Source organism: Zosterops lateralis, assembly GCF_965231275.1.
Source record: "Zosterops lateralis genome assembly, chromosome: 7".
NCBI classification, from domain to species: Eukaryota; Metazoa; Chordata; class Aves; order Passeriformes; family Zosteropidae; genus Zosterops; species Zosterops lateralis.
In genome coordinates this window covers 19,115,665-19,140,011 of record NC_139767.1, presented here as the reverse complement: position 1 = coordinate 19,140,011, position 24,347 = coordinate 19,115,665, and the positions used below count along the sequence as shown (strand labels likewise).

At 38.8% G+C, this 24,347-nt stretch overlaps 1 protein-coding gene across 2 annotated transcripts; it reads left to right on the top strand.

Moving 5' to 3' along the window:
- The first annotated feature begins 1,187 nt into the window (after positions 1–1,187).
- Positions 1,188–24,126, top strand: PPIG (peptidylprolyl isomerase G). 2 transcript variants are annotated; one of them, XM_083865330.1, is made up of 13 exons: positions 1,188–1,280; positions 8,855–8,934; positions 9,046–9,120; positions 11,241–11,348; positions 11,857–11,901; positions 12,509–12,596; positions 13,710–13,739; positions 13,833–13,972; positions 19,613–19,817; positions 20,850–21,017; positions 21,506–21,590; positions 22,398–22,534; positions 22,851–24,126. In XM_083865330.1, the coding sequence occupies exons 2-13, from the start codon at positions 8,874–8,876 to the stop codon at positions 23,968–23,970; spliced, it is 2,262 nt and encodes a 753-aa protein (XP_083721456.1). In that variant the 5' UTR covers positions 1,188–1,280; positions 8,855–8,873; the 3' UTR covers positions 23,971–24,126. The 2 variants fall into 2 exon arrangements, with proteins under 2 accessions (XP_083721456.1, XP_083721457.1); XM_083865331.1 differs by lacking the exon at positions 1,188–1,280 and adding an exon at positions 1,399–1,413.
- Positions 24,127–24,347: the final 221 nt, after the last annotated feature.

Here is a 24,347-nt window from a genome sequence, read left to right as displayed (position 1 = left end):
CTGTAGCAGAAAACAATTCATGTTCATATGAAGGAGACTTCTGTAAATCATACTTTTTTTCATTTACAAAATGCAGAACTTTTCACTTTCGACTTGTGAAGTACATTTGGATAAAATAAAACAGTGTCTAAACCAAATTAAAAATGCTAGATAAAATCGTTAAATTTTAAATTGGAAACATAAGGGAGGAAAGCAAAGCGTGCTGTGCTGAAGCCAGTCTTGATTTATCGAACAGATGTTCAGTCACCAGCTTCTTCAGGATTTCAGAACTCACAGGTGTCAGTTTTTGTGGGGTTTTTGGTGGGTTTTTTTCGTTGGTTTTTTTTCAGAAAACCATAAGGACATCATTGGGTTTTCTACTTCTAACAAACTTCTTATCAGTCAGTCTCGTAACTTCCATTACTTCCCATTATGTGATCACTGACCCAGATGCCTACTGGTTTGAATTAAAACCCACCAAAGGAGGTACATATTCAGTGCCAGTCTTAGTTAATTCTGAAGGTGCTGACAACTTTAGGCATTGTCATGAATTTTCATTCCTTAGTTTTTAAGATAAATTAACTTTGAATTGCAATACATACATATGGGATACTATTACCATCTACTCCTTTTTTGCACAGTTGGCCTAAATTCCCGTCTTATTTCTTTACAAGAGCTAGTGAGGTGCACTGCTCTCTGGAGGAACCCTGAGCGCCTCCAGCACGGTGCACGGCGGTTCATTTACCGACCCTTGGCCATTTCGCGGGCTCATGGCTAAGGCGCTGGCCGCTGTCGGGCCGGCGGGGCAGACCAGGACTGTTCTCGAGCCCGTTTGGCGAGAAAGGGCCCGTGTACCTGCCGGCTCCTGCCTCCCCGGCTCCTTCCCGCGCCGGGCCTGGGCCTGGGCCTGGGCCTGGGCCTGAGCCTGAGCCTGAGCCTGAGCCTGAGCCTGAGCCTGAGCCTGAGCCTGAGCCTGAGCCTGAGCCGGCGGGGCCGCGGCGGGGGCGGAGCGCCGCTGACGAGCCCGAGGAGGCGGGGGCCCTTCCCCCAGTCGCTCGGGCTCCTCGTGAGCGGCCCGCGCCGCCGGGCTGGGCTGTGCCGCCGCCCGCGACCCCTCGCAGCGGGCCCGGGCCGGGGGAAGGCCGCTCCCGCCGCCGCCGCGCTCCCCCGCCCGCCCCCGGCGCGCCGCCCCCGGGCCGCCGCTCCCGCCCTGCCCGCACTGACGCAGTCCGTGCCGCACCAGCTCCAACATGGCGGCGGCGCGGCGCTGAGCGGCGCGGGGCTGCGAGGGCCGCCAGCGGGTGAGTGCCGGCTGCGCCGTGGGCAGCGCCGAGTGCCGAGCGGGGGCCATCGCCCGGGCCGCGCCGGGGGCCGGGCGGACGGCGGAAGAGGAGGCGGCAGCAGCGCGGGGCCTGAGCCTCGGTCACGGCGCGGGTAGGAGCTCCGGCCCCTCCCGGCCGCCGCTTCGGAGCGGGCCCGGGGCGGCCGCCCGCCCGCGCTGCCTCCTGGCACACGCCCCTCGCAAGGCCCGGCCGCCGGTGTGTGCGAGGGGCAGGCCCACCGCGGGCTCGGCGCAGCCCGGGTGAGGCGGCCCCGGGGAGCGAAGGGGTCTGAGGAGCCGCCAGAGCGGGCCGAGGCTGGCGGGAGCGGCACGGGTGGGTGAAGCGGCGCTCGGGGCCTGGCGCGCATCTCGCCGGGGGTCGGGGCTGCCGGGCTGGCTGTGCCGCTCCGAGCCCGGCCAGCCGCGGGGCCGTGCCCGCAGAGAGCGCCCTGCTCGGGCTCCTGAGCTGCTGGGGAGTTTGAATGAGTCTTCTCTCCTCCCCTAGACGGGGAGGAACGGGGCTGTCTGCGTGCCACATGTTCTCCCCTCTGCAGGCCTCTCCTAGGGAAGGGGAGCCTGCAGGAGCTACTGTGGCTGGCAGGAGACTCCTCTGCCTCTCTCTTTTAGAGTTTTCCTAAGGCGTTCCAAAGACTTTTATGAGTATTGAGTTTAGGTTCATTTTGTTTGCGGCCATGGCCAGCCTATAAGTACTGCGTGTATACGGGCCTGAAGAGGCTTTGAGAGACTTAAGAGAAATAGTTCACTGAAACTGTCGACAGAATATCTGTTGCAGTGCTAAACATTCCCTTTAAATTCACGCGCAATTAGAAAATTTATCAATAATGATAAAATCACTTTGGCCAGTAGTTTCCTAATGTTTGACTGGTTAATTTAAATATATTTAGTATCATCTGAGACCTGTTTTAAGAGAAGCGTCAGACCGTTATCTTGTTTATGGTCTATTTTCTAAGCTGTATTTTTTCCGAGAGAATATTTTGGAGGTTTCATGGGTTTTTTCCTGTATTGCCAGCAGAAGAGGCTGTTCTTTGGATAGGATAAGTGTTACTAGGGTTGGGGTTGGTTGGTTTTTTTTTTGTTGGTGTGGTTTTATGTTGTGGGGTTTTTTAATGTTTTTCCCGCCCTTTCATTTCACTATTCCCATTGCATTGGGGTCCAGGATGGCTCAGATTTTTAGGTGCTACCATGATAAAAATATGATAACAAATTGTAAGTTAGACATGATTTATGAAACATTAGTTTGTCTAAACTCACAGAGCTTGGTTTATCAGTTTGTAAAAATTATTTATAAATATTTCAGAGATAATGTATTTTCCTGTTTGTGAAGTAGATCTGAAGGGTAGCATAAAAAGGGATAGCAGCATCAGTAGTTTTTTGAGAGCACCCTTTGGGACTATATTTCTCATTAAGACTTCCCATTCTTTCAGTCCTCTTCTGTGAAACAAACATTATTGTTTTAATTAGCTAGCAGTCATCAAGCTGCTATCAAGAGAAGATTTGGGGGTTTTTCCCCTCATAGGATATCAGAAAATCTGGGGATTATGAGGGAATTTAGGGTGAAGAATAGGTACTGGAGTGGAGGATTTTACAGTGTTGCAGCATGATTTCTCCACCACAGGTTCACTCCTCCATGTGATGGTAATTTAGGATCCACCTTCCATTTGGAAGCAGAGTTCGTGAGTGCCAGGGGAAAAATATGTCCATCTAATGCAGTAAGGTTTAGGTCAGAGGCTGGGCTGAAGCATAGCAGGGATCTAGAGGAGTAAAGCAGGGGGTAGAACATGAGAACAAAAGATGATACAGCAAGGTTTTTTTGGTTATGTTTGACAAATATGGGTCAGCATTCAGAGCTGTCTCCTACTGTTGCATGAGTGTCTTACCTTACTCTCATCTTCACTAACAGGTAGGAAAGGATTCTACTGCTGAAATTCATCTTGGGATTTACATTACTTGGAGATTACACCCTGTAAAAGGTTTTTTCCCCTTTCATACGAGGCATAAATTTGCCTTTTCTTAACATTTTTTAAGTTTTAAAATACAAGTTCATGGTTTCAGGCCTATTCAAATTCACACCAACAAGTGCAGTTATTTGTGTACAGGCCTGACGGAAAACACCTGTATTTTTTCACAAGTCATAATACAGGATAAAAGGTACTTTCTATGTAAATTAGGTAATAGAAAATCATGACAAAGACTTGACAACAAAGATTTTTAAGTGACAGGAGTGTGGTTTGACATTTTAACGTTTTTCATTGTAGGTATTGCTTTTCTAGAAAAATAAAGGGGATGGAACCTGTATTTCTGTGTAAACAGTTTCAGAATGTTACTGCATTCTCAGCTGACTCTTATGCTCTCCCAGATGAGGGGTTAAAGCTGGGTGTACATTCCTTATACTTTAATACAAGAAGACTAAATTCATGTTTGTGATTGCAAAAAATCATATTCAAAATGGTGTAAAGTGATTTACTGGAGCAGTAGGGTTAGGAGTGTGTACTGCATATTTAGTCAGGACCTATCTAAGGGTGATATTCCCTTAAGTCTCCCTTGCCTCATGGCTGTGGAAGACAGCAGTTGATATTGTCAGGGGTCTGATTTCCCTTTTTAGAGGGAAACAAATCCTATGTCAGTAGTCCAGTAAAGACTTGTAACGTTGTTGTAGAGGAGGAGGCCTGGTGAAAAGTGGTGTCAATCCCTTTTTTGCCTGCAAAAATGTTGAAAGTTATATTTTATAATTGTTTTTTCTTTTGAATGGGCAGTCAGATTGAAAGCTTGTAATGCATTATTTTTATGGATGACTAGAAGGTCTTCCTGAATAAATTTCATGGACTTGTGTAGAAAGCAAGTATTTTCTTCTTTTCTTATAGGTGTGTTAAATCCATGTGATTGCAAAGGCATCATCGTAAATCTGAAATGTGTTCTAGTGTAGCAGGTTATTCCTAAATTTTCCAACAAAAGTCCTATGTTGCTGATTAGCGGAATGAAAAAAAATTCCTTAAACGTCATTGCTGCTAATTCAGAGTTTTCAGATCATGAAGCACAGAGGAAAAGATGGTAGTGTTTGGGAAAAATGCTAAGGAAATTATGGAGGTTGAGAGTTGATCTGTTTAGGTTTTTGTTGTTCACATCTTTTGTATCATGCTAACACAGCTGCAAGCTCTGTCACAGGAATAGAACTATGAACAAATTTTCATGTCTTCTATTTCACAATCATAAATGCATTTCTAGTTTAGTCCATACTGGACAGAACTTGTAACATTTTTAGTCTGTGTCTCTGCCATTACTTTGAGCTGCCGTGTGCTGCTGCCATATCTCCCTGTGGAGGGAGGAAGAAAGGGTGGGTTTTATGCAGCCAGGTAGCCACTTGTATGCAAGCTAAACATGTGGGTGTAGGAACTCTCTGTTGTAGTATCAGCCCACATTTATATTGTCTTAAGTGACTACAGCGACAGTCTTAAAGAATATATGTTCTTTGTTCACTTTGTGCATTTGCATTTTCTGAATGCAGAGTTTTGCTTTAAAATACATTTCTGGAGATTTTACATGCCTGCCTTTGAAATATGTATCAATGTAGTTTAGTCTCACTGCCTTTGTAGATGGTGTGAAACAAAATGCTAGGAATGTCAATTTATGTACTTTATTGTTCACCTCATTTGGACATTGAATGAAGATCATTCAGGTAATTGTAAGTTGATGCAAGGAGGCCCATACAAAGGCAAGGTAAAGGAGAAATTAAAAATCTGAAAGAACTGGTGGTGACAGGGAAGGAAGTGAAGGAATAGGACACAATATATCTTTTTCCTACTAAATATAGCTTTGCTTACTATTCTGTCCTGTACTGAGACTGAAACAAATCAGTAGTTCAGCACAGTTATAAAGAGGGTTGTTTTTTCCCTCCTATAAAACTAGGAAATATTGCTGTATTACTGCCTGCTGTCACCTTCTTTGGCATGCATGACATGTTGATACTCAGTTGACGTACATTGTGAGTGCTTTCTAGCTTGTTCGGTCAAAAGGTTCTAGTGTGTGTTAAAAAGTATTATTACCAGATCCCTGCTAGCACAGGTGATTTTGGAAACAAAATTCCCCAAGATGTGTTTTTAAGCATATCAACAAATACCAGTGATAATCCCTGGCAGGAAGATGCTTGTGAGCAGTTTGGGATAGTTATTTTTCTCCATGGGCACAGATCATTTTGAAGGAGAAGAGCTGCTGGCAGCCTGGCCTTGAGCTGGCCAGCTTTATCCTGCAAATATTTAAACAAAATAGTGAGGCTGATGGAGGTGTGAAGTCGTGTGAACCCTGAGGGACACAGTTGGTGAAATGTTGGCTGTGGGTGCAGCTGTTCTGACAAGACTAAGTTCTTTTGGTGTATTTGTCAACAAATAACAATATGCTCTAAGCTGAACTGTAATTCTCCTTTCAGACCTAAAAGAAACAAGCACTTTTTTTAGATATGCTGAAGTGATGTTAGGTGCTTGGTTGATATTGGGGATTTTCTGGTTATAGATTCTACTTAAACTTAGTAAAAGCCTCTTCAAACAGAAGGTGGTTGAGAATGATGAATGACTTGAAAAAATCATAGTACTTGGGCTGTAATTTTGTTCTTTCTTTGAGTTTTGGAAGAAAAAAGTGAGCTGGCTTACCAAGATAGTTGTGCATAGCATGTTTTTTGAATGTATGTATAGTAAACATCCTTGGGTTGACATCAAATTCCTATTCCTTTCACTAGTGAGATTCCATCAAGTTCACAATTTAAAAATGCAAGGTATTGAGGTTTAAGAATATCCATGGTTCTAACTGAAAATAAATTTTAAGTGCGAAATAACACAAGTCATTTAAGTCTATTGTTATCAGACATATAGTACTACTGAGCTCGTAATTTTCTGACTTCATTGTTGATGTTTTCTGACCTTATTTTTGGCATATTTTTGGTGGTTTTCTTTGTTGGTTTTGTATTTAACATTCAGACCTCCTGTACTTGCTTTTAATACAGGCAAGTTTTAAATGATCAGTATGTAGAAGACTGGTGTTACGTACTACGTGAATAGAAATTTACTTTTAAGGATCATTTGTGGCTTAGTAGTTTGCCCTTTAGCACATCAGGAAAAGGTCTGGCTGAAATAACAGTGCAAAGGATACTTAAGTATGTGTGAGAAGAAATGCTCACTTGACTTGTGAGGTAGATAAGTGTCACTGATATCTTAGTCTGGTGTTCTAGGCACCATGAGCTCGAGGGTGAGATATATTTGCTTGGCCTGGTGTTTGTCCATTCAGGGGCTTCATACTGACCCATTGCTGTGGGTCATTTAGGATCAGATGCAGCTGGTGTTTAGGGGATATTATTGGAGGATTTTGGCAAAGTGCAGGGTACACTGGGGGTAATGGTTAGAATATGGACTTTGTTCCACTGTTCATGAAACAATGTAGAGGTAGAAAAACATCAAATTGAGAAAACTTTGTGGGGATAGGGAGTTGGGCAGTATTCTTTATTTCTGCTTTCTCTTTCCCATCCTCTACAAAACAGAGTTAAAATTGACTGACACGGGTATAATATTTATATGTATATAATTATTTATATTTATTTCACAACTTAGCTTTAGTCATTATCAGTGTTTGAAATAAAAATAATGTATTAAGATAGTTGGCATTAATTTTGGCTAAAATACCGTATATAAATGTTAAGACATACCTCTGCATTTCTCAAGCAAACTGCTTGTAAAGCAGGAAATTCCTTTTCACTTAAGCAGTAGAATTAAATGCTTGAAGTTTGGGTACAAGCAGCCAGTCAGTTGTGGTACTGATCCTCCTTAGAGGTCTCAGTTCAGTTAAAACTGGCAGTTCTAGCACCAAACAATATTTATGATAGCATTTATTGTGAAAGGTTTCCTTGAAGCAAGTCTCCCCATGCAGCTGTGTAGTCTGTCCTGCCACTGGCAGTGGGTGGCTGTGCTTCGGCTTTCTCGGCTCTGAAAGCAGAGTGTCCACTGTGTCCACTCCCACCGATCTCATCCCCTCCCTTCTCACCCTGCCTTCCTTGTGCTGCTCACAGTGTGTGCAGCGTGTGCTGGCCTGGGCAGCCTCCTGCTCACCTGAGGACACCGAGGTTCTCAGCTATGGGCATCTTCTCTGTGTTTCTGCCAGCTACAAAATTGGTTGTACTAACAGGAGAGAAATGCTAATTCAACTCAAGCAGACTGAGATAAGCCTGTTGCTTGGGACCAGTGTCTGGCTTGTGTGTGTGAATGTATTTGTCATACACCTAAAGAATATCTAGTGAGAGTCTGCATTTTTTTGAAATATTATCATGCTAAAAAGCACACAAATAATTAACTACTGAGTGGTGTTTAATTTAAACCAGTCCTGCATTGTTCCTGTGATTTTTGCTGTGTAATCTTAGCAAAATGCTAGGAGTGCCAACACAAGTTGAGAGAATATAGACTAACATGATTACACTGCTGTCTTGTTTTTTACAGCCTCTTGCTCATATGATGAGAGTGACAGATGGTGACAATTGAATTTTTCAAAGGGTGTTCTGTGGTACAGCTATGAGTGAAGCTTTAAGAGAGATGTGTGCAGTATGTCAGCTAGATTTGAGCCATGTTTTCTGGCAATAAAAATTATTTAGGACTGAAAATGTATGGATTATATTCTGAATTGTGGAAAAGGTACTACTGCCTTACAGATGCTTTTGCTGTCACTGTTTGGTTTGGGTTTTTTTCCCCAGTCTGAAGTAACTCAGGATAGGGATTTAGAAAAGGAAAAGAATATGTACATAGTGTTGGAATGTTGGAGATGCAAATGGAATTAAGACATAGCTTGTTACACAAAAATAAAAGGATTTATATAGTCTAAGGGTAAAGTTGCATAAAATTCTCTATAAGGAATCATAGAATTATTTAGGTTGGAAAAACCCCTTAAGACCAAACTCCTTGAGAGTCAAATAGTAAATCTAACAGCACCAAGTCCACAACCAAACCATGTCCTTGAGCAGCACTATGCATCTATACGTCTTTTAAGTGTTACCGGTGATGGTGTTCCAAGAGATAAACAATGACATAAAAGGAAAAGAAACAATGAAAAACCAAAATAAATTCATTTAGCAGCAGTTGTGGAACAGCTACACCCTTATGGGTTTTTTTGTCCAGAATGGTTTGGATCCTGAATGGAGCAATGCCTTGTAACTACCATGACAGGAATCCAGGAAATACAAATTTTGAAATTTGAAAACTGAATGCTGAGGTCTTGCCCATACTTCACAGTATCTTTTCCTTTTGTATTTACTCGCCTGAAGTATGGCACTCAAGTTTAAATTTAATGCTATTGCAGCAAATGTGAAGAAAATCACACATTTGGGGTTACAACACATGAAAATGACCGAAAGTACTTTGCATTTTCTGAACTTCTAAAAAATGCTTATGTTTGCTGTCTGGGTTTTTTTTGTTTGCTTTTCTGCAGTTTTTATTGACTTTTATATTGATTTACACATGATTCCATTACACAGAAGGAAAAACTAAATTTTCTTTTTATTACTTACAGTATTTAGATTTCTGAAGCCATGGGAGTGAAGGTCCAGAGACCTCGTTGCTTTTTTGACATAGCCATCAACAATGTACCCGGTAAGAAAATGAAAGTGTCAATTCAGTAGTGTGATATTCATATGAGATATGGATAAGAATAATACAAATACCATTTAACTTCACAATAAATACGGTGCTTTTTTTTTCTAGCTGGAAGAGTGGTCTTTGAATTGTTTTCAGATGTGTGTCCAAAGACATGTGAGAATTTTCGCTGCCTTTGCACAGGTTTGTAGATTTTACTATTTAATCTGTAATTTTTAATGTAATACCATGTTAACTGGTTTGATATTTGTTATTTTTTGTGACATTTTCTTAAATATGAAAATAAATTCAGCATCGGTTCTTGACACCTCTGAAGATTTAACTGATGGTACACATATGATCCTACACATATGATGCAGAGACAAAGCAGTTGTAGCTTTGGCTTAGTGTGTTGCAGGGAGTATATACCAACCAACTTTAAATAAAGGCACAGTAAGCTGATTTTCTGTTACTAGCACAGATATTACTGTTCACATTACATAACATCATCCAGTCTCGAAAGGTAGCCAGCAAGAGGTCAACCGTGCAGACTTACTTTTCAGTCTTATGATACTTTGAGGATTTTGAAAGGTAGTGCTGGTATTCATCACTCGTTTTTTCCATTATTTTAATTTCTTGATGGAGACTGGTGATTTCTACTCCTATTGAAAGTGTATTTCTTGAGGATAGCACTCAGAAGATTCTCTCTTGGAAACATTTACAAACAGAATTATTTTCCTGTGGACTGCATACTTCTGTTGCAAACACTGATAGCTTAGCAAAACTTGAGTTTATTGTCACAAGAATAACTTTGTGAATACATAAATAGCATATCTGCTTTCTATTGTCAGCTTTTTCTGCTTCCTTTCCTTCCAGCTTGGTTGTTTTTCAGGTCAAGAGTCTGTAGCTGTTAATAGTGAACAGCAGTACAAATATGATCTGAATCAGGTGTGGATACATTCATATTAAGTTAACTAGAACATGCAGCACACCATTCAGGATGTCTGCAGGAATGTAGATATTACCTGATCTGACAATAGGTTTACTGGCACAAAATCAGATTATCAAAATTTGTTAACAGATTTTAACTTCAGTGATTTTTAATGGCTGTGACTCGGTTGACACATTACCATGGCATTCTTGATCTGCTGTCAACTGCCCAAAAGTCAAACTATTGAATAAACGTGTTACTCCCTACTACTGTCTTGTATTTGTGAATTGAAGTCTTTCAACAGCATTTCAGGTCAGCAACAAGTGCTTTGTTCATCCTGTGTTGCTGACATCCTTAATCAAATTCAGATCCTGAACTATTTTGCTGCCTTAACACATAAAAGAATAGTGAGAAAAATATGCAGAAAATTTATGATGTTAATCATCAGCAAATTATTCAAACTTTTAATTTTTTGGTTTTTTTAAGTAATCTTCTTTTCTGAAAGTTTTGAAAAGTGTGTGCTGTCTTAATAAAACAAGGATCAACAGCTCCATGTTTTCCCTGCATACACCAAGTTAGTGGAACATGCACAGCTTCACATTTATCAGAGTTCCTATCGAAAGTGAGGTTATTCAAATCGACATGGAGACACCAGTCTGTTACAGATTTAAGTTTGGAGGCAACTGCCCTTGACAAAAGCTGCCAGTTGAGTTGCTCAGGATAAGATGATAGGAAGATGCTGTCTAAGTTTGCCAGCATGGAGAGAAAGTAGTCTTCCCTGAGACATCCCAGTGTTACCTTGAGGTTGGCTCTGCTGTTCACAGGACCCACCATGAGCCATTCATCTTGCTAACTCAGTGGAGGTCTCTCTTTGAGCAAGGAGAGGTCATTGTGTTGTAGTTGAACCAGTTTGCTTAAGCAGCAGAGCTGATGCAAAGGGGGAAGATGGCAGTTGTCATCACGAGTGAGGGAGGGAGTGAGAGTCCTCCTCCTTCTCCCTGCCTCTATGGCTTTCTTACAAGTTTTTATGGTACCTTAACCTTGCTGTGTTTTAAGCACAGATCTGATTGTTTCTTGCATGTTTCTAAACAATACCAGTTGTCATAAATGTAAACTAGGTGTTTAACTTCAGTCTGCAGGGAAGTGACCAAAGTTGTATACTAATGTCAGTAAGGAGTTCTTCTAGTACAGCTGTAGAGACAAAGTAGCTTCTGCACTGCTTTCTTAAATGTCAGTTTCTTACTGGTATTACAGGAAGGTATCTGCCTCACATGCCAGTTTTTCAGAGCATAGAAGATGATTTTGGTTGACTGCTTTACATAGCACTGTTTTTGTAATGAAAATTCTACAGATGCAGAGAGTAATTTTTGGTTTTGTTCATTCTCTTCTTTAGGTGAAAAGGGTACAGGAAAGTCCACCCAAAAGCCATTGCATTACAAAAGTTGTCTGTTTCACAGGGTTGTGAAGGATTTTATGATCCAAGGAGGTGACTTCAGTGAAGGTATGACATGGATCTTTAAAAAAAACTTTACCGCTTATGTGATAAAACGTTGCAGAAGTTCTGTATAGAACTATTTATTTATATTAATTACTCTCTGACAGATATCACTGCTTTTTTCCCCTTTATTCCATGTGAGAGCCTTTCCATGAGAACTTGTATAATAAACTTAAATATGCGCATGCACACACATACACACACTTTAGCTCAAGTTATCTCAAGTATTCAGAGAACTAAGTACCTCCTATTGAAAGATTGAAGTGTGAGAATAAAATAATGTATCTGCTGCTGGGAAATAAAAAAACAGAGACTGTTGCTGAATACATGGGAAAATACTTTCTTGTTTTCCAACTTTTTTGATTTTAGATTACAGTGATGCATCTTGATTGTGTTTGCATATCTTGAAGAATAATGTCAGTGACTTAAATGCAGTTAACATCGGTATGATGAAACACCTACATAATGTGACTCTTTTAATCACTACTTAAACTGTCACTTTTCCTCTTTTAAGGAAATGGCAGAGGAGGAGAATCCATTTACGGTGGCTTTTTTGAAGGTAAGAGTTTGATCAGTCTGCCCTATTTTGGTGTTAAAATAAACAATCACCTTTACATTCTGTGGTCTCTGTTCTGTAAGCCTGAATTCCAATTTTTTTAAAGATTTTGTCTGATCTTGAAGGCCTTTGACTGTCCGTTTAAGTTATTCTACTTTTAAGATATGAACCATTTTAATGAATGAAAACCTAAAACTGAAATTCTTTGTATTTGTCCTTTTTATCAGATTTATATTTTTATTGCTGATTTTATATTTACTTTTGGCTTGATCAGCTAGCTAAAACCTGGGGATGGTCTTCTATTTGAGGGAAAAGGAGAGAGGTGTTGATGGGGCTGGGTTTCCTTGCAAATTTTTATTTATAAGAACACATAGAGCCCGGGGGTTATTTTCCCCTCACACTATAAACCATTGATTCATATTTCTCTTTGTTATATAGAATGAACAGAATTATATGTTTTTAAAATAGCTGTTATTTTTAGTCTATTCTTAATACAACTTTTTATTCCAGTGACCAACAGATTTATTTAATTAGGATTAATTTACTTAGACAATACCATTTACCTAAGTATATCTTATGCTTAAAAAGTAACTGAAAACACTTTCTTTAGATGAAAGTTTTGCTGTAAAGCACAACAAAGAATTTCTCCTTTCAATGGCAAACCGAGGGAAGGATACAAATGGTTCACAGTTCTTTATGTAAGTATTGAAGTGTCTTCAAATGTGTATATGGTTTGGTATTTGTAAGCTGTAGAGGGAATCTTTTTAAATATTGAAGACTAGTTCCTGTGTAAAGCCAAAGTTGATGGTTTTTTATCAACTTGCCTGGAAGTAGCCATTTTCCTAATGTGCATTTTTTTTACCCCTAGTATGTTTTTTTGTATTTAATTTTCTGTGCAAAAGGGTTTTTGACAGTTTTCAGTAGCTGTGTTCGAACTTGGGCAATAAAACAAGCCTGTTAGTTTCTTGTAGAATTCTTAGACACTTAGAATTATTAGACACTCTAATAATTTGTTTTTGGGAAGGTGGCAAAACAGTTCTGGGGCTCTCTAAAGTAGTAGAGGGCTTTTTTTAATTTCAAAATAGCTTTCCAGTACAGTCTTACTTATGAGTAAAACTTAAATTCTAAAAATACGTTGCAGTAGACTTTTTTAAAATCTAAATTATCTATAGAAAATATTCTCAAAATACATCACTCTTACCCATGTTTCATGGCCTTAGTTAACATAACAAGTTGTGGGTGTCAGTATTAAAACCTTATTTCGGGATTTCTAAACAGTCATTACTCCAATCATCTCAGTTTTCTACTCTGCCATAACTGACATGTATGTCACAGGGATGCTAGTATAGAGGAAAGCTGAGAAAGAGTCAGTTCTGCTTCTGCGTCAAATAATCTGTACATGCAGATACTTTTTCTTCCAGTTTTCTGGTCATTTTCTAATGTATAGAAGGTTATTTGCGTTTTTCCTGCAGATTTTTGTATGTACTCCTGCTAGTATTTATATGATTTATTAAGTAGAAACTTATTATATCCTATATGAGTATTCTGTCTAAAAATCTGTGTGCAATTTTCAGGTTTTTTCAGTAAAACGTAATAATCAAAACATTTCATTGAATAGGAAGTGTAACATATAGAACATTAAATATTTTTAACTGCACACAGATTGATATATATTGGTTTTGTTCAGTTTTATTAGTGCACTCAAAATAATGTTCACTTTTCTGTGTATAGATTACATGCTTCAAATGCTGACTGCTTTTCACTAATAGTGATTTTGTTTTTCTCTTTAAATTAAAATCTGGAAACAACAGAACAACTAAACCTACACCTCATTTAGATGGGTAAATATCTCTTATTTTCTTCTTACATTTGTTTGGGAACTGCCTTGAGAAAATTAAGTGCTAAGAATACTTACTTTTGTTTATATTATTCAGGCATCATGTTGTTTTTGGACAAGTCATCTCAGGTCAGGAAGTTGTGAGAGAAATAGAAAACCAGAAAACAGATGCATCTAGTAAACCATATGCTGAAGTACGCATACTGAGTTGTGGAGAGTTAATTCCAAAATCCAAAGGTAAAGTTGAACTGTGCACATTGAGGTCATTTTGCTTCTTTGCTTCCATGTTGGCTGCTTATAAAAATATTTAGAAACTTGTGATAGATGATGGCCCAGTTGGTGAAAAGGTGAATAATGTTGCAGAGCAGTGTGTCTTCTAAAGAACTTAAAAGTTGTTGATGCAAAAGGCGCTAAAGAACAATCATACATGTTTTTTTCCAAAGCTTCTCCTGTCTTGGATTTTCTTATACTGGCTATATTTTAGTACAAGGTTGGCAAGCAGTTGTTTATATCAAGTAGAGTGCTACACTGAGGGGATTGGTGGCAGTCTGACTTCATTTGATAACTTGTACTTCTTCAGAAGGTATTGGATTTGTTTCAGGTTTCTCTAAGATAACTCTTCAAAACAGTCACTTAGATTATAAAAACCTGGATTTGGCCCTTTAGCGCGTAGACTTTGTAAGTTCCTATAAACTATTCTTAACAAGGAATATGACAGAACCTGTCTTTCTGGAAGGGATATCCTGCTCTACCATTTCAGAACTGAATATAGTATGAGAACTTGGATCGAGCCTTTTCTAAGAGAAGCAGAATCTAAGATTTTCCTGTCACCATGGAGAATCTCATTAGCAGAAAGCCAGGATGCTTGTTCTGTGGGAACTACGATAGGGGATCATCCTGCTCTTTTCGTTCGTAGCACGTTCTGTTGATGTGTACTGGGAAGGGTGGCACCAAGGATAGGGAAGCACAACACAAGAATAATGGTTTGTTTGGCCAAAGGAAAATACAAGCATTTGAACTTCAGCTTCTTGTTTTTTCACCTCTTTTTTGCTCATGTGTTGTGATATTTGGCAGAAAGACTTTGGCGTCTGAAGTAATTTATTCAATACCACAGAATTCCAAGCAATTATCTTTTGGCTCCTGATTTCTGAAATGTTCTGTGTCATACCATGTGTTAGGATATGATTATGGTTTTTTGGACAGTATTCCAGAGCATGGAATCTCTTTGGAAATACACAGGTGGTGTAACTAGAAAATTAAACAGTACAGTTACAGGATGGGTGAACCTAGGGGATGGGATACCCACTTGCATAGATGTCTTCCTCGGATTGCCACGCTCTCTTTGAATTCCGCTCTAGAACTCTTGAATGACTAAATAAAATTTTTGGCACTGAGCAATCTGATGACTTAGAGCTTTTAGTCAGGGCTTTAAAGTGCTTGTCATCTGAAGAGTGAATGAAATAATTACAAAATATTTTGTTTTCTCTTTAACTTCTCTTAAAAGAGAAGAGGCTTCTGGAAAGATTTTACTTGTGTTGCCTTTACCCACTTGTCTGTTCTTGTACCTCTGACTCAGTACTGCTGCCTTCCTGGCAACTCTGGTTCTTGTAGCTGACCTGGTGTGCCATGGAGAGAAATTGATGCCAGCGTGATGGGATAGCCCACTCTTTAAAGTTGTAAGGCTCAGTTCTAGATAATGATGGGCAGTAGGGATGTTTGGAGAACGAGAAGTCTCACACACCAGGATCAGGCATGTGCAGGGCAGAGCAGAGTGTGGGGGAAGATGACAGCCCTGATGGATACTGGTACACAGCCAGCCTGATAAAGATGCTGTGTGACAGACCATGGTGGAAATTCTAGTGTGTGGAGAATCCTGCTTTTGAAAGGAGAGGGCTGTGTGTAAGACCTCCAGTGGGAAATGGGCTGCTACTATGAAAGATGGCAGCATGGCTGGAACTGTTCACTAAATGCCCACATGGAACCATGAAACCAAACCCCCATCTTGATGAGCTGTGCTGGCCTGAAGCAGTGGAAAAAGGAGGAACAGTGTGACAGCACATGAGCTGAAGCAAATTTGCCAAGCTGCTGTGCAAAGGTCACAAGTGGAGCAGGAGAGGCCCTTGGACATGTCAGTTACTGAGAGGGGAATCCAGCTAGGAGGAGTAGTTTCTGGGACACAAAATCAGCAACAGAGTCATCTTAACAGTAGAACTGTTTGTGGTACAATACTATGGGAGGCAAAAAGGAACTAATTCTGTGAATGGTGAGGCAATTATAAGGGAAGGCTGCTTTTAAGAACTTGATTTTAAGACAAAAGAATAAGGAGATTGCCTGTGAGGGAACTACAGTGATGAATTTCTGTAGGAGGGTACATTAGGATAGCAAGAAAGTCTTAAATATTTATTGTATGAGCTTGTCTGGTAGGCAACACAAAGAAAGGGGTTAGGTCTTCATGGAATGAAAATAAAACTGATACTTGGGCTAAGATTCTAAAATGGCACTAGCAGAAGGAATCACAGTAAAAGCAAGGTGCTTGCTATGAATGTTTCTGTCATAGGTTAAGATTGAGAAAGGTGATCTGATTTTTCAGTATCACAGTGAATAACCAGATGAAGTGCTTTATCAACTGTGCAAATTATCTCCCTTATCTACAAGAATTGGATTTATTTAGGGATGAGTGGATGATGACTGAGCTATGATACTGGATGCTATAAATTGAATGATACAATGATCACAATCGCAATATTTCAGAGGCCTAGACAAGCTTTTAACGTGGGATTTGAGAGGATGCTCACCTAGCAAAGTGGAATGTTTGTCATATTTTCCTTTGTTTTTCTTTTTTTTTTTTTAGTTCCTTAAAGTTGGAGGAATAAGTGAAAATGAGAAGAGTAAAAAAAATTATAATAGAAGAATTTCTCTGGCCAAGTGGTATAATTTTTAGATCTTGAAATTCTAGGGAAAATCCTAAGATATGGAGAGTAAAAAAATGGAAGAAAGCAAACTATTAACCCAGTATTAGAAAGGTTATTACAGACCAGCTAAGCTAATACAGTTCACAAGAAAAACTGTGGAATAAAATCCTTGATATTAATTTTCTTAAGGACAGGTGGGAATTTGGTACCAGTTTTCTAGAAGAGGTCCTGGTCAACAAGCCTGCTGCACTGTTTGAGGTCATATACTCTTGCTGAACCAAAGTCATCTGGGACACATATCAAGACTATAAAACACTGATATTGTGATTCAAAACCAAAAAAACTAAATGGCTTTGTACAGTGGGCAGTTTTTAATGAGAGCCTCTAGTGATGATTTCTCGTGGAAAGTGAATTTCTAGGGAATTCTGCACAGACTAGACTTGATTCATGACTTTCATTGATGTCACAGATCTCCCTGTAGAATCACTGCTTGGAAAAGTGTGCTTTCTGCAATTAAGGTAGATTATGGCTGCATTCATCATTTATAAGGTTATTTCATTTGCTATAAAATAACTATTTGCTTGTCACTGCTGTGAATTACAAGATGGTATGATTTGTTCTGACTTTTATGCCTGAACCCAACTGTTTCCTGGACAAATCACTTCTTAATTTCAAGCCATGGGGCTAATGTAAGACTTGGTACCGTCCCTAAGCAGCTGAGATGCAAAGAGTACTTGTCTGTGTCATGCAGCATGATCTGGTAGTTCACAAAGTCTGGCAAATACTGTAGGTCACAGTGAATGGAGTAGGAAGTGATGTATCTGTTTCAGATGTGGTTATAAGTTGAAAGCTGATCCTGAAGCTAATGAGCTGAAACATTTGGACTGTACCTAGGAGTCTGTTTCTTGAGGACCTTCATGTTCCAGGATTGGTCTCATTTGTTGTAATCTGGAGTTGGATGGTACTAGGTTGATTCAGTACTGAAAACAGCATTTGCTGCTGGACAGAGATAGTTAGATGTCACCAGAAAGTATATCCAAACCCTCTTGCCACATACTCTGTCTTTGCTGTGTAACTAGTTCCGGGCTTTTTACTTTCGTTTGTTGTTTGGGGTTTTTTCCTCCCATGTCATTTCACTCCCTGCCTGCCATAGGATTTCCCAGATACATCTCCCATTGACGTCTTGCTGCGTGTTAAGAATTACATCATCCTAACGTGCCTCCAGTTCTGTCTCTTACTTACTTGCTTTAAAGTCATAACTTTAACATACTTGAACTTGTTACAAGAATGCAGACAAAACTTCACACATTTTGACACACTTAAAACATATGCAGGAGGAGGAAAATACAGGAAATCACTGCATTTAATAATGAAATAATTATGAAAACATATAGGAAACACTGTGTTGTCATATGAGGATTTTTTCCCTTTGAATGAACCAAAACTGAGGGTGTCATAGATCAGAAACATTTAATTTTTTAATGCTTTTTGTATTCTTAGTATTTCAAGGTGAGGTGAGATCCTTTTTGTTTCATTGCCACCTGGCCTACACCTGGCTCCTTTGATTGAAATTAATTAGAAAAATGTTTGGTTTTCTTTTATAAATATGTCCATACATTCTGTAAATATGTATGTATTTAGACAATCTAAAACTGATACAAAATATTACAGAGTCTTTTTATTAAATATAATGCTAAATGAGGATGTTGAGCAAAATTTGAGAACAGAGAGCAGTTATCTTGGTCTGGACATACAAGAAAAATCGGAAATATAAAGAGAAGTGTCTTTTGGAAGCATTTTGCAAGAAGCCCTAAAAACTGATTAGAACAAGCTGATTCCAATCAGCAGGCTGCCTTAAACTGATAAGAGTACTTGCTGGTTCATACAGTGACTGGAAGACCAATCTGCTCTGAAGCACAGAAGTTTTTCAATCTGTTGTCAGGCTTTTGTTAGCCTGTATCAAGTGAGGCTTGTGAATAAACAGATAGAAAACACCATGTGTAAGTCGCAGAATTACAGTGTATTCTGGATCAGAAGGGGCCCTAAGAATTATAGGGTCCAGCTCTCAAGTGAATGGCCCATTCCAGGGTCAAACCTTGGTGGTCACACTGTGGTCTGACCAGCTGAGCTCATCTCAGTTGTTACACAGCTATGACTTGTGTCTGTGATGCTGAGCTGAAAAATGAATGAGATTTAGTGTAATGGGATTGAATTTCATCCATCTACCAGTGTGAGGATTTGTTAACAATGCAATGTAAAAAAAAATGTACAAAGTGTTATGACCATAAAAAGAGGCCAAGATTGTTTCTGTTGGGATGCATGCCACATCTCTGATGCAGTTCTCTGAATTAAGCTCCAGCTAGCTTGTTGTCACCTGGAAGTGTTATCTCAGCCTGTTCAATTGGAAGTGAGTGTGCTGTGTCACTCTGAAAAGGAAACCTTTCACTACTCTTTGTATCACTGCTTTTTGAATGTAAGACCTGACGAATTAGGATAGTAAGCTAAATTCAATGAGTACTTGGTTTAATCTGTGCCTCTTATTTTCTGTTTCACAATTTCTCTTATTAGTGATTTGATGAAGTCAGGTGAAACCTGAAGCTAAAGAATTTTTTTAATGAGCACACTGTAAATAGATTTTAAAGAGTTCTTTGTATGTAGCTTATGTTGTATAAAACATCATCAGAAAACTTACATGGTTCTGCAGGTGCTCAACTGTACAAATTTTAGACTTAAAGTTTCATGAATCCAAATTATGAAAATGTCTTGTTTTTCTAGATGTATCCTTTATTTTACTATGGAGAAACAATGTTTTTCCAAAATGTCAATTTGTTCTTAAGTATTTTGATGAAGTAATCTCATGACACCATTATAAGAATCTGAGACAGATACTAGATGAGGTGATTTTTCCGAGATTAGTTTAGATGTCTTAGATATTAAAATGTATCTTTGCTATTCTTATCTAAAGCCAAGAAGGAGGAAAAGAAGAGACACAAGTCATCTTCCTCATCCAATGACTCCGAAAGTTCAAGCGATTCAGAATCGTCTTCTGAGTCATCATCAGATTCTGAGAGTGCTTCAGAAGAGAAATCTAAAAAACGAAAAAAGAAACACAAAAGAAATTCCAAGAAACATAAGAAAGAAAAGAAAAAGAGAAAGAAAAGCAAGAAAAGGTCAGTTTTGAGATTTGTTTTGTTACATGTACACCATACAGTACCATTGTCTTGTCTTATAACTACAGACTACTTTTCTGTGAACTAGCAATGCAGGTTTTGCAGTCTGGGAGATAGTTATAATATATACAAGAATATACAAGAGTAAATTTTCTGATATGATCGTGAGGGGTCATGTTCATGTGCCTATGTACTGCAGCTTGTAAAGGAGTAAAGGAATGGACTAAGACTTCAGGTGGCTTGAAAAGTTGGAGTAGTAGGTTTGAAATGGGTAGGAATAGTTCATTGCCGTAAATTTACTTCTGTACAATTCAGTTTGAACCATATGGAGTGGAATTTACAAAAATGTAGTATGCAGCAATATAGCAAAATTAAACATAAAATTAATAAATTAACGTACTTAATTTTTTTTGTCTGATATGCCAAAACTCTTGCTGTTTCACTGGGAGATAATAAAACTGAGAAAGCAGTTTTGCTTTTGAGAATGTTACTTTGAATCTGATAGTTTTGTTATAGTTTGGTGTGAGATAAAAGTTGTGTCAGTGAAAGTCACATTTTTCTAAGCTAGCAGTGAAATTTAAGAAACATTCACTTAGGGCAGTGCAGCTTAAACACTGTTTCTGTGAAATGGGCTTTAGGTGCATGGAAGTTTGTAAATTGTTTGGAATTATGATAGTCTGTAGACACTTATGTATGCTACTGTAAAATCTGAATTTTTAGTCTCCTGATGGTGTTTTTAAAAGAAAATAAATTAAACAAAGTTGTATCTAAATAGAGAGTATGTATATGTTCAGTGTTGCACCATTGAAATTAGTAGAGAAAAAGTGTTGGTCAGAAATCTACTGCAGTTGTATGCTTTGGAACAAGGATATCATGGGGGGAAAATTTGTTTCTGAAGTAGTTCTGTTTTCTGAGATTCTCGTGGTATCATTGTATATTGAATTAAGAGAATTTCTGAATTATTTAAATAGATTAAAAGGTGTTCTCTCATCCAGATAACTCATTGTGTATGTTTTCTATACAAAAATACAGCTCATCCAGTGAAAGTGAAGATGAAAATACTGAAGCACAGCCATTATCTACTGTCCGTCCTGAGGAAATTCCTCCTGTACCTGAGAACCGGTTCCTGATGAGGAAAAGTCCTCCTAAAGTAGATGAGAAAGAAAAAGAGAGAAAAAGCAGAGAGAAGGAAAGAGAGAGGTAATATATCTGGTTTAAGTCTGACTATGTGCTGGCAGTGGTATAGTCACATTACTGCTTTAGAACTCTAATGTTGAATCTTTTCCATATTGAACAGTTCCATGTTGTAAGCACTGCTGGATGAAAAACAGATTTCTCCCTTTATTGGAAACTATTGTCTTTGTCCTAGAACAAAGGCTTGGTCTTTGAAAATGGTTTTAGTGACTAAAGAATGTATAATGACTTCATATATATTGAATCAATTTCATTTAGAATGCATTGGAACTGTCCAATCTGAGTCTATAATTTATTCCTTTTTTCAAAAATTGAAAAACCTAGAAATCTTGTGAAATTATTATGGTCACAAATTAAAGTTTTACTGTGTAGTTGTTACTGTCTGCTGTAAAATAAAATTGTATGTTTTCATTTAGTTTCTGAAGAGATTTTAATATTGATTTTCCTTCTTTTTTAATTGTACAACAATATCATTCTTTTTATTTTTTTTTTAGTAATCTATCAAATTCACAGTCAACGTATCAGAGAAGGCTGTTAGTCACCAGATCTGGAAGGAAAATAAAAGGAAGAGGACCAAGGGTAAGTGTTTGTAATCTGTTCTTCAAAATAAGCAAGGTGGTAACACAGTCTCACTGCTGGTGTTACTAATCACATCCATTGGGATATAGTTGATTTTAAAAGAAGAAGTGCATCATAATTGATTTGGGGATTGAGGCTTGAAGGAGGAAAGAAAAGGAAATTAAATTACCTGTTTGCATACTGGATCCCTTTGAAAAAGGGGGTGAGAAAAAAACCATTAAAATGTTTTATGTAAGTTAATATGGTAGTATTTAAATTGGGGAATGGAACTGAGTCAAAAAGGGCTCTAGTGAGCACAGAACCAGTAAGACATCACTACCAAGAGGTGGGGAAGACTAAACACATTTTTGAGCAGAGGGGAGCTGTCAAATTGGTTCTTTTAATATTGTAAGCCATATACTATGTGCTGCATGTAGCAAATGATTTTAATAACTGAAGTCTCTATCCTTGAAATTTTTAGTAAAATCCTTAACAAAAATGAAGTATTGTTTTTACGTTGCCTCTCAAAGATACAAATTTTCATTGTTAGTAAACAACATTAGCATTTGTGCGAATTAACAGCAGAAAATCTCTCATCAGACTACAAAATCCTGAAGTAAACTTTGCCTTAAAATCAGACACTTTGTATTCCCTCTCTAGTTGTGTGTCAGATACATTTTCAGTAAGTTAGTAACTTGCCAGTAGAAACTTGGTATATACATGGGAAGTGTCATGTTAGGTGCTGTGTAGAATTGACTGCGGTGGGTGAAAATCTTGCTTAGAGGTGAAATTCAAACTAAGGCAATATTTTCTCTTTTTTCCTCCAAGCGTTACCGGACACCTTCCAGATCCAGGTCAAGAGATCGATTCCGGCGCAGTGAAACTCCTCCACATTGGAGGCAAGAAATGCAAAGAGCTCAAAGAATGAGAGTGTCTAGTGGAGAGAGATGGATAAAAGGAGACAAGTAAGATTATTTCTTTCTGGAACCTGTGCATATGTATTGATTTTTTTCTTAATTTCTTTTTGTTTTGTTTCTTTAAATGTAATATCCAGTATCTTGGATTTTCAGTCACAATTGCCTTCAAGAAGCCAGGGTGCTGACTTGGTGATTCCATTATTTAATTGTGTCTGAGTTTAACCGTGCTACTGCAAATACATAGTTATTAATACAAAGGATCTGATGTGAAGTTTTCGTTGTCAAGCTGTCGCACTTCTGGTTTAATTTTTCAGTGTGGAGGGAAATGAAAAATTTTTAAAAATTGTATCTTTTTCTCTCCGAGGAGTGAAATAAATGAAACCAAGAAAGATAATCAAAAGAGCCCAGGAAGAGGAAGAGAGAGAAGAATATCAGACCACAGACAAGTTTCTGAAAGTCCAAGTCGAAGAGGGGAAAAAGAGAAGAAAAAAGATCACAAATCCAGCAGTAAAGACAGGGAGACAAGAAGAAATTCAGAAAAAGATGACAAGCATAACAAAAGCAAAGCCAAGAAGAGAGCTAAATCTAGAAGCCATAGTAAAAGCAGAGAGAAATCAAAAAGTAAAGAAAGAGACTCCAGGCACAGCAGACATGATGAGAAGAGACAAAGATCAAGAAGCAAAGAGAGAGACCATGAGAAAGGTAGAGAAAAAGAAAAGCGCTATGATTCTAGAGGGAGAGAGAAAGAAAGGAGTAGGAGCAAGGAGAGAAGTAAAAGAGCAGGCTCAAGAAGTAATGAACAAGAGCATAGGAAGAGCAAAGACAGGGAGAAACGCAAGTCAAGGAGCAAAGAGCGTGAGCACGCTCGAGGGAAACACAGCTCCAGCAGCAGAACAAGGGATCGCAGCAAAAGCAGAGATAGGGGTAGGAGAGGAAGATCGAGAAGCAGGGACAGGGATCGCAGTAGAAGTAAGGACTATTCAAGGAATAGAGATAGAGAAACAAGAAGGAGAGGAAGATCAAGAAGCAGAGAAAGGAGAGGTACACCAGATAAATACAGAGGAAGAGAAAATAGGAGAAGGAGAGAATCAAGGAGTTCAGAGAGGGATGAAAGTCAAAGCAGAAACAGAGAAAGATATTCAAATAGGGAAAGTAGAAGCTCACATAAGAGGAATGATAGTGAAAGCCAAAGGAAGAGGCGTTCAAAAAGCCGTGAAAGTAGTAGTCCTGAATCTAGCAGAGATAAGAAGTCTAGTAGAGATCAGGATAGAAGTCCAGACTCGAAAAAGAGACCAAGTAGCAAAGAGAGAGAATCAAAAAAATCATACTCACGCAGCAGTAAAGAAAAGGAAAAGACCAGACCCTCAGCAGAAAAAGAAATAAACCAAAAATCAAAGAGTCAGGAAAGAGATCATGTCCCTAGTAAGGATAAAAAGTCTGATCGTGAAACAAGTCCTGGAACAGATGATGACAGGCATGGATGAGTTTGTGGACTTAATGTTTCCATTGTCTCAAAGTTTTAGAGACGTTTTGGGGAACGCCTTTTTTAAAGATGTGGACTTCAGTTTGGTCTTTTGATAATCTAAAACCTGGATCATTTGTACTGCTAAAGTTTTAATAAACTTGAAATGAAAAACAAATTACATGTGTAATACAGTGTGCTGTGTTTAAATATTTCATTGGATTATGTATCCTTCTTGTGTGTTGTCAGCTAGAAAGGTAACTTCCATGCCACTTTTCTTTTTTACCTGATGAACATAGTTCAGTGCAAGCAGTGGCTGCCTGTGAAGAGGCTTGTTCCCTATATGAAGAAGAAAGCTGCAGATAAACTACATGTCATCTTAAAGCTAGGAGAATATTA